Below are 14,504 nucleotides of genomic sequence, written 5' to 3'. Positions count from 1 at the left end.
GGCTCAGTAGTTGTGGCCCGCGGGCTCTAGAGTACGGGCTCAGTAGTTGTGGCGCACGGGCTTAGTTGCTCCACGGCATGTGGGATCTTCCCTGACCAGGGCGCAAACCCATGTCCCCTGCATTGGAGGCGGATTCTTAACCACCGTGCCACCAGGGAAGTCCTAGGCCGCTTTTTAATGCAGTCATTATATGCATATAAACCCCCTGCCTACTTTTTCAGCTTCTTCCTCACCACCTTCTAATTTTTGATGACAGCTTGAATCATTAAAAATTAATCTAGGGCTTCCCTGGTGGCACAGTGGTTGAAAGTACGCCTACCGATGCAGGGGACACGGGTTCGTGCCCCGGTCCGGGAAGATCCCACATGCCGCGGAGCGGCTGGGCCTGTGAGCCGTGGCTGCTGAGCCTGCGCGTCCGGAGCCTGTGCTCCACAACGGGAGAGGCCACAACGGTGAGAGGCCTGCGTACCGAAAAAAAAAAAATCAATCTATAATATAACATTCTGATGTAGTTGCATGGCATCATTTCAAAGAAGACTGATTTAAAGAAGACTAAAGTTAAATATTTTGGGACAATATTTCTTGGTTTGTTTTTTTAACAAATTTAATGCCTTTTCTATCTCATTTATTTATTTTTGGCTGCGTTGGGTCTTCATTGCTGCACATGGGCTTTCTCTAGTTGTGGCAAGCGGGGGGCTAACTTCGTTGTGGAGCGCGGGCTTCTCATTGTGGTGGCTTCTCATTGCAGAGCACAGGCTCTAGGCACACAGGCTTCAGTAGTTGTGGCACGCGGGCTCAGTAGTTGTGGCTTGTGGGCTCTAGAGCACAGGCTCAGTAGTTGTGGCGCACGGGCTTAGCTGCTCCACAGCATGTGCGGCCTTCCCAGACCAGGGATGGAACCCGTGTCCCCTGCATTGGCAGGCGGATTCTTAACCACTGCACCACCAGGGAAGTCCCAGGGCAATATTTAATAAGTTAAACTCCAAGTACACATTCTGCTTTATTCAATGTCATAGATATAAATATCACTTTAAATTAGTAATTCAAATAATCTTCCGAAGTCACTATAACCCCTGAACTTCCTTTGTTAACTGCTGACCATCTTTTCCAATCTTCCTGTACAAATTAATAATCTAACACCCAGAAGGAGCTAACTCAGGTTCCTGAGATTATACATAGAACAAAACCCATGGAATACACAACACACAGAAGACATTCTGTAAGCACCTCCTGCTATGAAGTTCAGTTAGTGTTTGTCAGACCATGCTAAATATTTGGTTCCCCTCCCCAACTGTCACTTTATAGGCTTGAAGGAGAGAAAGAACAGAAACTTTATGTAAATACAGACAGCTTTCTATTATAAAATAACTGTGGGGCTTCCCTGGTGGCACAGTGGTTAAGAATCCACCTGCCAGAGCTTCCCATGGCCTCTCACTGTTGTGGCCTCTCCCGTTGTGGAGCACAGGCTCTGGACGCGCAGGCTCAGCGGCCATGGCTCACGGGCCCAGCCGCTCCGCGGCATGTGGGATCTTCCCAGACTGGGGCACGAACCCGTGTTCCCTGCATCGGCAGGCGGACTCTCAACCACTGCGCCATCAGGGAAGCCCCTGTGCAATCTTTTATAATTATAATTTATAATTAAGCAGGCAGTGTTTTTTACCCTTAAACTAAGACAAATGTTGACTTCAACAACTTCTAACTTAGCATATTTTAGTAGCTTTCCACAATGTCAGGTTTTCTAAAACCTTAATATGAAATGGATCAAATAAAGATTGTGGCAAATTAAGCTGATCTTTTCAATTAGGTATTTTGGTAGTTAAATTGTTGTAACTTCTTTGTTGTATTATGATGCAGAAATTCAGGTGAACTTGTTCCTGTTTTTAGTTATCAGTCCTAAAGACGTGGCAATTTAGTTAAAATGTCTGGTGTGGGGCAGCAGAATTATTTTTAATTTTTACGTTGAATATTTCATATAAAATTTTCTTCTCATAAACAATTTTTTGTTGACTGTGTATAAAATATTCATTAAAATAATTTTTTTCTTTTTCAGTTTTAGGAAAAATATATTCAAGGGGAAGAGGCTTAATATTTTTGAGCTTAAGGCAGTTACTGAAGAGGCACCTGAAACAGGTTTGTTAAGAAAATAACACTATTTCTCAGGTGTAAACATTCCATCTTTGGAAAATGTCCTTCATGTTTTGATTGCATAATCATCAGGTATTTTAATATTCCATCCTGTCCTTGACCTGGATCTTTCTTATTAACGTAGTTGTTGACATGTTAGTGTTGGTCAGATTTCTCCCTTGAAATGCTGCAGCCCGTGAGGCAATGGGAGGTAAGTACCATCAGCCACATGAATCCAGAGCTATAGATTGGCTGCTAATTTGGGTTAGAACGTTAATGATCACCTACTATTTGCAACACATCTTTGTACTATTATGTAAAGATAAATTGTGGTGTCTGCCCTAAGGCAGCTTACTATCTAGAAGAGGAGATGGCACTTATAGGTGCTAATTTATTGAAGTGATTTAGAGATTATTTAGGAGATGGGAAGGAGAGCATTCAGGGAATATATTTAGCAGACTTGTAGTGTTTTTTTCTTAACACACAGTTAGTGTTTGTTCTCTGTTCTTCCCCCTTTCTTCTTTCGGCAAGAAGTCAAATCCTTCACAGTCACCATTTTAAGCCTAATTAAAAGAGAAATAAGTGTCCTCTTGCTTGACATTAAATTTGTTTTACTGATAACTTAAAATAAATGAAGAAACTCCATACAAATGGTCTTAGCTTATAAGTGACTTTCATTTCTAAGGATTATCAGTTAACTTTTTGGACCTTGGTAGAAATAATTTTATTTTTGATATTTAAGTTTCTAGGCCATCTTCCAGTGGCTCATTTAATCTTTCAGTTACTTATAAAAACATCTGATTTTCCCACTATTCAATAAACTCCTTGATATTAGGGGCTGGGTCTCATTGATTTTTGTATACCCAATAGCCCCTAGCCAAGTGGCTTACAAATAATAGGAATCCGTTATCTTAAATCCTTTTTTAAACAAATTGAGCTATAAAATAAATATCCATGGAGGAAAGGCATCAATTCAATCACTGTTCATTTAAGCTGAAGATGAAGCTAAGAGAACAACCCCCCCTTCTTGTACTGTGACAACTGCATTCTGTCTTCTATGATTGATGAAAAGGAAATGCAAAATGCACAGGCGTGGAGAATGGATCACCTCTCCCCTGTTGAAGTGGCAACTCTTTATTTTTGGGCCACACTGCCCAGCTTGTGGGGATCTTAGTTCCCGGACCAGGGATTGAACCCTGGCCACTGCCGTGAATCTTAACCACTGGACAACCAGGGAATTCCTGAAGTGGCAACTCTTAAGCTTGACCCAAAATGGGAATTTTTTGTCAGGGCAGCTGCTAAGGTTCACCTAATGAACAGCCAGAAGAGGTGATGGGTTCTTGAAGGAGCCAGCTTGCTTTTTTAAAAAGTAAATTTATTTATTTATGGCTGCTTTGGGTCTTTGTTTCTGTGCGCGGGTTTCTCTAGTTGCAGCAAGCGGTGGCTACTCTTCATTGTGGTGCACAGGCTTCTCACTGCAGTGGCTTCTCTTGTTGCGGAGCACGGGTTCTAGGTGTGCGTGCTTCAGTAGTTGTGGCATGTGGCCTCAGCAGTTGTGGCTCGTGGACTCTAGAGCGCAGGCTCAGTAGTTATGGCGCACGGGCTTAGTTGCTCCGCGGCATGTGGGATCTTCCCGGACCAGGGCTCGAACCCGTGTCCCCTTCATTGGTAGGTGGATTCTTAACCACTGTGCCACCAGGCAAGTCCCGATAAGTATATTCTTAACTTCTTAAGAAACTGCCACACTCTTTTATTCAATACAGAGCAGCCGTACCATTACATTTCCACCAGTGATGTTTGGTGGGAATGTGACTCATTCTTTAAAGATGTCTTAAATTTTCAAAACAAATAAATGATTGAAACATGTGATATGATGGTGGTAAAAAGCTAACACTTTATTACCTTACTCATAGAGTTGGTTGTGAGGATTAAATGAACTAATGTATAAAAAGCATTTAGCACAGAATAAGTGCCCAGTACGCATTAATAGTATTATCATTGTCATTGTAATTATGTTAATTTAACTTATTTGGTCTTTATTAGTAGTACATTTGTGACTTAACAGACTAAAAATAAAGATAAACAGACTGGACTTTAAAGATCTAAATCACATGTTGTATAAAAAATATTCAGTCATAAAAAGATCTGTGAACAGAATAGACATTTCTTTTTTCCTTTCCAATAGAGGGGGCAGTGAGACTAGCGGTTAATTACCTAGCATTGTAGTAAAAACAAAAAGTAAGGCTTGCAATTATTGTGGTTGCAGTCTTTATATATTATTTTTGTTTCAATTTTAGCTATCAAAGAGTGACCTTTCATTATATACTGGTTTTTATTTTGTTGGTTTTGTTTTTTGTGGTTTTTTTGGGGGTGCATTGGGTCTTTGTTGCTGCACGCGGGCTTTCTCTAGTTGCAGTGAGCAGGGGCTGCTCTTCGTTGTGGTGCACAGGCTTCTCATTGCGGTGGCCTCTCTTGTTGCAGAGCACAGGCTCTAGGCACGTGGGCTTCAGTAGTTGCAGCGTGTGGGCTCAGTAGTTGTGACTCATAGGATCTAGAGCGCAAGCTCAGTAGTTGTGGTGCACGGGCTTAGTTGCTCCGAGGCATGTGGAGTCTTCCCAGACCAGGGATCGAACCCATGTCCCTCTTCATTGGCAGGTGGATTCTTAACCACTGCGCCACCAGGGAAGTCCCTATATACTGTTTAATTATGAGCTTCTAGATCTGAAAATATATTATCAATTCAGAGCTGATAACATTTTTTAAATATAAATTTATTTTATTTATTTATTTTTGGCTGTGTTGGGTCTCCATTGCTGCGCATGGGCTTTCTCTAGTTGTGGCGAGTGGGGGCTACTCTTCGTTGTGGTGTGCAGGCTTCTCATTGTGGTGGCTTCCCTTGGTGTGGAGCATAGGCTCTAGGCATGTGGGCTTCAGTAGCATTGTGGCGGGCAGGCTCAGTAGTTGTGGCACATGGGCTTAGTTGCTCCGTGGCCTGTGGGATCTTCCCGGACCAGGGATCAAACCCGTGTCCCCTGCATTGGCAGGCGGATTCTTAACTACTGTGCCACCAGAGAAGCCCTGATGATAACATTTTTAAAAAGAAAGATATTTATATGGAATTGTGTGTAATTCGGATGTTTTTATTCTACAGAGGCAGTACCTTCTCTTTGGGATGTAGAATTTGCTAAGCAGTTAGCGGCAGTCAATGAACAACCCTTTCAGAATGGTTTTGAAGAGATGATCCAATTGACAAAAGAGGGGAAATTGTGGGAGTTCCCAATTAACAATGAAGCAGGTAAGTCTTAATGCCATAGGTTTATAAAACTCAATGATTGAGATTAAATCTGGCAGATGTTCAGTTGTAGGTTTTGGATATTTACCTGAATTTCAAAACTTTGTGTAAACATCTTTGTGATGTCCTAAAAGAAATCTGACAGTGTTTTTTTTAAAAAGAATGCTACGATTTCACTGAATTCTAGTTGTTGGATAAGGAAAATAAAGAAGTAAAATTATATGGCAGAAATGCATCATGAATTTCTGTGACATAGAAGTGTTGAGAACTGCAAATGATGACAGTTTTCTACTTGCTAAAAGCAGGAGATTACCTGGTAAATCTTCTAATACATTAAATACTGGGTATGAGATCATCCTTCAGTTTTGGGGAACATTACAACCTTCAAGTTTTACGCTGGTATCTTTTATTTAAAACGGTTGCATTAATGAGACACAAGTTTCTTGTATTCAAAGCCACTCAAAACAAATAGGTTAGGAGGCTTTGAAATTCTTTGGCTGCATACCTAGATGCTTTGAGCCAGTAATAAAACATTATCTACTTTCCTGGAGATTTTTCTAGAGGTGTTACATCTTCCTCAATCAAAAGGAAAACAGTATTGCTATGCTGTTTATTTTTTATGGCGCCCGTGATGTCATCAGCTAAACATTTCATTGAATTTTTATTGATGTATTTTCAGTTAGAAGGGATTCATTTACTTTTATGGTAAGATTAAATAGAAATAGCAAACACCTCAGGAATTCTTAGGAAAATGTAGTCTGTATTTTAACCTTTGTAGTAGTATGCTGCACTGTAATATTTTCATTTTTGAGAACCTTTCATTTGTTTGGATTAATAAGTGGAGTGGTAGCTTAAATAGTCTTATATTTTCATAAAGTAATCTTTTGTATAGGAAAACTTTAGGGACTTACAAATCCTTTAGCAAATTCTTAATCTTTTATATATTTGTATGATGTATTCAGTAATATAGAAATTTGCATTTCATCTGTTAAATAATGTGTATTTTTTAAAGTATACTTTAAATATTTTTAAAAGTATTATGGCTTCTACATTCTAGAAGGTATCAGGATAAGGTAAAAAAAAAAACCAAAAACCAAGGACTTTTATTTGTGTAGGCCTGAGTTCAGATTCCAGCTATGTCAGTTATTAGCCATTTGCCTTTGAGGAAATTATTTAACCTCCTGAGCCTTAGTTTTCTCATGTGTAAAATTAAAGGTACCTCACTGGAAGAATGTAAGAATTAAATAAGATATTGAGCTGCTCAGCACAGTTCTTGGCATATAATACATAGGAATAAATGTTAGTTCTTTTCCGCTCCTGTATGATGATAGAATTTTAAAAGTAGCAAAAAAAACTAACAAAATACAATCTATGATATTAAGGGAAGACTTTGTTCCATATTTGATGAAAGTTGGGTGTTCCAGGTCCTCATGGTTCAAGATATGGTTCTAAAACCCAGTATTGAGGTAGAATATGTGACTTTACTTAGGAGAGACAGTGAGTGTGGTGGTTAGAGACCAAGTTCCTGAGTGAGTCTTCATCTCTCCAAGCCTCACTTCCTCCATCTTATAAAGTGATGGGAATAACAATAGGATTATTTTATGGGATTCTTCTGAGAAACAACTGATTATACAGGTAAAGCATTGTTACCATCCTCATCCCTGTTTCTACAACAACGATATTGTGAGGAGATTTGCTATTATAACTATTTTCTCTTCTATACTATAACATCTTTAAATCTTAAAATATTCATGAGGATACTGTGTATTTTCTAGGAACCACCAAATAGGATAATAGAAAAGCATGAATTGGCAGTACATTGTCATCAGCAGAAAAACATTTAAGTTCATCAGAATCTTGAGTGTCCAAACTCCAAAGGAATTTATCTTAGATTTGACCTCGTTTCTGAGAAAGTGTAATTTCTGAAAAAGGAAAAAAACATGTTTTCTGGTCAGGTTGGGGAGATAAATGTGACAAGTGTCCATATACACTGTACATATTATTGATGCTTTGGGGTCGGAAAGGGAGGTATCTCATTGCTCCTGAAGGCAATTGTTATCTGAACGAAGAACAGGAAGGGAACTGTGGAAACGTTCTCACCTTGATCACTCCCCTCAGTACACACTTAGGGTCTTCTGAATACTTTAAGAGGACCGGCCTTAGAACCTGGAGCCTCAGCCGTTCCGTAACATTCTTCTATATTTCTTATACTTAAATTTTAAGAGTAGTAAGACATCATGCTCTCTCTCCTAATAATTAGCTTCATGAAGATTTACTTTGATGTTTTTGGGAAAAGATGTTCTGTTGTGTATTTAGGGACTCACCATGTCAGTTTGGGAACATAATACCAAAAATGATAAAATGCATGTCTTGTGTTTAAAATTTACTTCCCAGTGTTGTGTTTTTCTGTTATATAAAAAATTGCACTTGTTTGTTCTGCCACTTAAAATGTAAAAATTGTTTTCCCAGTTTGAAGTAGCTTTTTGTCAGTTTTTAAAACCTGGTTTGTCCCTTCTATGTGCTTTGCGAGCTTAGAGATTTATAAAAGCTGTTAGATGGAATTATTCCCAGTTAGATTTTGTAGTCTTTGTTGTATATTGGATTGATAATAAGATCACTTCTGTTTTAGCTTTGGCTTTATCTAAATTTAATCCCATTTTTACCACTACCCAGTTAACAGGGTCCTGCTCTTGAATATCCATTAGCCATGTACATGCCACCGAATTACGGGTGTTTTGAAATACCCTCCAGGAGTAATTCTCAGTTTAGAGGCTTCAGTGGGCAAAAAAGCTCAGTCATGGATGTCAGTCACACTTTTGTTTTTATCCTTCAGTTGGTTTAAACTTGTAATGTGCCATCCTTTGCTAGGGTATCTGGACTGTGTGCTGTAATATGAGCTAGCAAGAATAGTGAGAAAAGTTCAGAATTACCATAGAACTCTAAAGAGGGCTCTGTTGTCATGTGGGAGGGTATAGTGTGGAGAAAATTAGGGCAAATATAAAGATGATTAAGTATGTGTTGTCTGAAACAATCTGTTGGTTGTTTGAGATGGTGGCCTTTGAACAAGAGCCTCAGAATACAAACAGGAAAAGAAATAATAGTTTTGACAAAATAGAAGTGGAAGCAAGTCAAAGTGAAAGTGACTGAATTTGCTTCAGTGCTATAATACACTCTTGTCAAAAATAATTGGTCAGGGCTTCCCTGGTGGCACAGTGGTTGAGAGTCCGCCTGCCGATGCAGGGGACACGGGTTCGTGCCCCAGTCCGGGAAGATCCCACATGCTGCGTGAGCCGTGGCCACTGAGCCTGCGCGTGTGGAGCCTGTGCTCCGCAACGGGAGAGGCCACAACAGTGAGAGGCCCGCGTACCGCAAAAAAAAAAAAAAAAAAAAAAAAAAAAAAAAAATCAGTCATTGCTGTTAGCTGGATTTTACCGTTTATTTGCTGTACCATATTTTTAGCTGTATTCAGTAATATTTAATTGCATTCAGTAATATTTAAAGGAGAATTAGACACAGATTTAACCTGAGTTGATTGTACACCATTTGGGATTTCCTTGTTGTATTTAATTTCCCACACTCTCTTATTTTCTCCTTACTATATTATGTTTCTTTTGTTTATTAAAAAATATTTTAAATTACAGAAATAAATATATTAAAGTTTACTTGCAAAAAAGTTAAATAATATGGAAGAATAGAGAATATACCTTTACCTCTCAGTTCTCTTCCCTTTTTCTGAAACGACCATTGTCAATAGTTTGATAAGTGTCCTCACAGTCCACTTTAAATGGTAGTTTCACATTTATCTGTTGTTTTGGTCTATATGGGACCATAAAATGGAACTATTTTACATATTCTATAGTATGCCATTGTATGAATGCACTGTAATTTATTTTACCACTTTCCTGTTGATGGATGGAGCTGTAGTGAATCTTTTTATACATATCCTTCTGTATATGTCTGAGTACTTCAGTTCCTAGAAGGGTCAAACAATAGGCGTGTTTTATATTGCAATAAATATTGGCACATTCTCTTCTAAAAAGATAGCCAGCTGCTCCTCCAGCTGGTAGGATGGGGGCGGGGGCGGCATGGAATGTCTCACCATTCAGCACACAGATTTTCACTTAATTCCCCTTCTTATCAATTTAGTGACTCATTCCTCTTTCTGTTTTAGTTTCTCCAAAAAGTAAACTTCCCATCTTCTTTGGGAAATGGATGGTGTAGTCATCTAGAGATATAGGTAGAAGGTGGGAGATCTAAGTATTCCCTAAACCAGTTTTAATTAATCCTCTGGTTTTTTGTCCCTCATCCCCATTCCTAATTTCAGTGGTATATGCTGCCACTAATTCCCGAAGCCTTTGAAGTCTGCTTCTTAATTTGGTTTTAGCATCTTCGACTCAGCTGAGTCAGTTACTACTTATCTGTCCACTGTCCTTCCTCTAACATTTTGCTGATACCTCCTGTCTGTTATTGTTTCTTCTTCTGTTCTCTTTGTCTTTTTATTCCTTTTATTGCCATGTAGTAGATATTACAGGGGAGCAGAGATTTTTAAAGCATGGGTTCAATCTGCTACATTTTAACTAGAAGTCCTTGTTGCTTATCTTTTAACTGTTCAGAACGTCTTCAACCAACAGTGATTTTAATTTGGACCTAGTCAGATCTGTTAGCCTTTTCCTGTTTAATCTATCTGGAACTTATTTTTGTATATAGTATCCCCTCTTTATCTCTTTCTCGTTTTTTCCTTTGTTTTATACTTGCCAGTACCACTTGGCTTTCATTCACTCATTGACTTATTCAGGAAGGATCTGTTCATTACGCCCTGCTGGAACATTCTGAGTTAAAAAGATGGTTGATCTCTCATCTAGGGGAAGAGTAATAAGAAATAAGATCACCTATGCCCTTAGATGCTTTTCCACCTAATATAGCATAGTCATAATTGCTATACCCATTAACTCATTATAACTTTATGTCAGAGATAGTCAATCTGTTAATGATTTAATAAATTGATTATTGAACTTGTGTTAACACAGCTATTTTTAAAAATGATTTGCAAAATTTTCTGTCTTGAGTCTTATATTTTAAGTACATCTAAGGATATTAATAACTAACAACAACAACAACATCTCAATCCAGAAGTCACCCTTGGATTTTTGAGAGCACTTATCACCTTGATTTATTAAGTCTCCAGTGCTACAGACCTTATGTCTTAGCCCTAACATACTCTTTCAAATATATTGAACATGTAAACCTGCCTTGTTTTTCACATTAGCCATATTGGGTTGTTGTTTTTTTTTTAAAGAATAATTGTCACAGGAAACTGTTAGCAGTGTTTGACAATATGGAAGAGACCTTTAGCAAAGCGAGGCTTTTATTTTTCATTTTTTACCTCTCTGGATTGCACTTCTCCCATTCCTATCCCCAGGTGCATACGCCTTAAAAACAAAAGGAAAAAAAGTGAAGGAGTAACAACATGCTTGCTTGGTGGTATAAACTATTGAGAACCATAGAGAATTCTGAATGGGATTCAGAGAAAGATTTTTTTAAACAATAATTTGTCTTATTTTTAAAAAATACGTATGCATTTAGGGAAAGGACTAGAAGGATATACACCTTAGAAGTGATTAGTCTTGGAAGTGACTAGCCTGGGAAAATGTGAGTAGAAACTTTCGGGGGTTATAGGATAGAGAAAACTTCCATTTAAAAAATTCCTGCACAGCTTTTTCCCTGTATTTCATTGACTATGACTACTTTTGTCTTTCACCATTTTAAATATCTCTGAGATCGTGATGCACCTGGTTATGCTAGTCAGGCATCAGTGAAGGAGCAGTTGTCATTGCCTGTTGTGGATACGCATCCAGATTTGCATTAGGGGCGTCAGAGAGGCCATAGTGGAACACTCTTAAGAAACGCTGCATCGCAAATGTTCTCAATAGACGTTGGAAAGCACGGCTGCTGACAACTCCGAGTTGAAAAGCCAGTTCAGAAGAGTTGGATTCTGAATGTGAAGAAGTTTTAGGAATACCTCAGCCGATCGTGTCAATCAGTTTTTGCTACATAACAAACCACCCCAAACTTACTAAAACAACAGCTAAGTTGTAACTGCTCATGAGCTTATGGGTTTTCTGGTTGGTTTTGGCAGGTTGGCTGGGGTGGGTTGTTCTAGAGTAGCTTCTCTCAAGTGTCTGGTTGGTGTCTAGTTGGTTGTCAGAGAAGGCGATAGGAGGGTTATATGTCACTCATCATCTCACAGGCTAGCCTGGGCTGTTCACCTGGCTATAGAAGAGTTCCTAACACAAGGAAGAGCAGGGACTGATGTGCAAGCGCTTTTCAGGTCTTTGTCTGCATTGTGTTTGGTAATGTCCCGTTGACCAAAGCAGGTCACCTGGCCAACCTCAAATTTAAGGGTTGGAGAAACAGGCTGTATCTACCTCTTTATGGGAAGAATGGCAAAGGCACAGTGCAAAGGGGCATGTATACAAGCATAGGAGTAGTATGTGGCCATTTGGCCGTCTAATGCCTTAATTTATTTCTTGTGTGTTTTAGTTTTTATAAAAATGATGAATAGGGCTTCCCTGGTGGCGCAGTGGTTGAGAGTCCGCCTGCCGATGCAAGGGACACGGGTTCATGCCCCGGTCTGGGAAGATCCCACATGCCGCGGAGCGGCTAGGCCCGTGAGCCATGGCTGCTGAGCCTGCGCATCCGGAGCCTGTGCTCCGCAATGGGAGAGGCCACAACAGTGAGAGGCCTGCGCACTGCAAAAAAGAAAAAAAAAGAAAAATGATGAATAGATCTTTAACTGTCCAAATAAAATTTTAAAAATCTCTTTCAGTAAGTGTAAGATAATTGTAAGTGATTAGAGAGCATTTTTAAACTTCTTATTTTGAGGTAATTCTGGGTTCACATGCAGCTGTAAGAAATGATAAATATCTCACATACCCTTTACCCATCTTCCCTCAGTAGTTACCGCCCACGTAACCACAGCATAGTATCACAGGCAGGCAGCCGGCATCCGTGTCTTTCAGCCATGTTCAGATGTCACCAGTTCTACATGTACTCCTTTGTGTGAGTGTGTTTGTGTGCTTAGTTCTGTGCAGTTTTGTCACATATGTAGATTCATGTAATCACGACCACAGTCAGGATACAGAACAGTTCTGTCGCCTCAAGGATCTCTCTTATACTCTTTCATAACGACATCCACTCACCTCCCACTGCTGTCCTTTCTTAGTCCCTGATCCTTGGCAATCTTACTAAATCCATTTTCCATTTCTATAATTTTGTCACTTCAAGAAAGACGTACACATGGAATCACACAGTATGTAACCTTTGGGGATTGGCTTTTTTTTTCCCACTCAGCATGATTAATTCTCTGGAGATGTATCCAAGTTGTTATGTGTGTCAGTAGGGGTTGTTTGCTGCTGCAGTTTTTATTGCTGAGTAATATTCCATGGTTTGAATGTACCTTATAGTTTGTTTAACCATTCCCCTGATAAAAGACATCTGGGCTATTACCAGTTTTTGGCTATTACAATAAAGGTGCTGTAAATATTCACGTACAGGTTTCTGTATGAATACAGATTTCCATTCCCCTGGGATAAATACTCAGGAGTGCGGTTGCTGGGTAGTGTGGTAGTTACAGGTTTAGTTTTTTTTTTTTTTTTTTGCCGTACGCGGGCCTCTCACTGTTGTGGCCTCTCCCGTTGCGGAGCACAGGCTCCAGACGCGCAGGCTCAGCGGCCACAGCTCACGGGCCCAGCCACTCCGCGGCATGTGGGATCTTCCCGGACCGGGGCACGAACCCGTGCCCCCTGCATCGGCAGGCGGACTCTCAACCACTGCGCCACCAGGGAAGCCCGTCTTTGTATCCTTTTAACAGATTCTTTCACAGACCAAAAGTCTTCAATTTTGATGGGGTCCAATTTTTCCTTTTATGGATTGTGCTGTTGGTGTCAAATTCTTTTCCAGCCCTAGAACCAGAAGATTTTCCTCTGGTTTTTTTTTCTGTTATATATATAGTTTAGACCGTGATCCATTCTTTGTTAATTTGTATGAGGTTGAGGTTCTTTTTCAATTCTTCTGGCACCATTTGTTGAAAAGTCTGTCCTTTCTCCATTGAATTGTCTGTGCATCTTTGTAAAAAGTTGGGCATATTCATGTGGATCTGTGTTAGTCTGCTAAGACTTCTATAATAAAATATCACAGACTAGGTACCTTAAACAACAGAATTTACTTTCTCAAAGTCTGCAGGCTGGAAGTCCAAGATCCATGTGTTGGCAGTCCATAACAGGGTCTATTTCTGGGTCCTCGATTTTTGTTCCATCAACCTTTGTGTCTTACTGCCTGCCAATACCATACTCTATTTTTTAAAAAACTTTTATTGGCACATAGTTGATTTACAATGTTGTGTTAGTTTCAGATGTACAGCAAAGTGAGTCAGTTATACATATATCTACTATTTTTTAGATTTTTTTTTTCCGTATAGGTCATTACATAATATTGAGTTCCCTGTGAATACCATACTCTTTTGATTACAGGCATACCTTAGATATTGCAGGTGTGTTTTCAGACCATCGCAATAAAGCAAAGATTGTAATAACGCAAGTCACATGCATCTTTTGGTTTCCCAGTGCATATAAAAATTATGTTTACACTACACTGTATTCTGTTAAGTGTGCAATAACATTATGTCTAAAAAAAGTACAGTACATACCTTAACTAAAAAATACTTTATTGAGAGAGAGTCATGGACATATACACACTAACAAACGTAAGGTAGATAGCTAGTGGGAAACAGCCGCATGGCACAGGGATATCGGCTCAGTTCTTTGTGACCGCCTGGAGCGGTGGGATAGGGAGGGTGGGAGGGAGGGAGACGCAAGAGGGAAGAGATATGGGAACATATGTATATGTATAACTGATACATATATTGATATATATCAGTTATTGATATATAATAATATATATATGATAATAACTGTTATATCAGTTATTGATATAACTGATATAACATATTGTTATAAAGCAGAAACTAACACACCACTGTAAAGCAATTATACTCCAATAAAGATGTTAAAAAAAATACTTTATTGCTAAA

At 39.2% G+C, this 14,504-nt stretch overlaps 1 protein-coding gene across 4 annotated transcripts in view; it reads left to right on the top strand.

Moving 5' to 3' along the window:
• MRPS31 (mitochondrial ribosomal protein S31) overlaps nt 1–14,504 on the top strand; it is a 29,326-nt gene that overhangs the window by 11,287 nt on the left and 3,535 nt on the right. For all 4 annotated transcript variants that reach the window (XM_019936683.3, XM_019936685.3, XM_019936684.3 and 1 more), the window contains 2 exons: nt 2,051–2,130; nt 5,276–5,419. In XM_019936683.3, the coding sequence (XP_019792242.1) occupies nt 2,051–2,130; nt 5,276–5,419 (224 nt within the window). The remainder of the gene's footprint in view (nt 1–2,050; nt 2,131–5,275; nt 5,420–14,504) is intronic.

This window comes from Tursiops truncatus, chromosome 18, assembly GCF_011762595.2.
Source record: "Tursiops truncatus isolate mTurTru1 chromosome 18, mTurTru1.mat.Y, whole genome shotgun sequence".
NCBI classification, from domain to species: domain Eukaryota; kingdom Metazoa; phylum Chordata; class Mammalia; order Artiodactyla; family Delphinidae; genus Tursiops; species Tursiops truncatus.
This window is presented reverse-complemented; position numbering and strand designations above follow the sequence as displayed.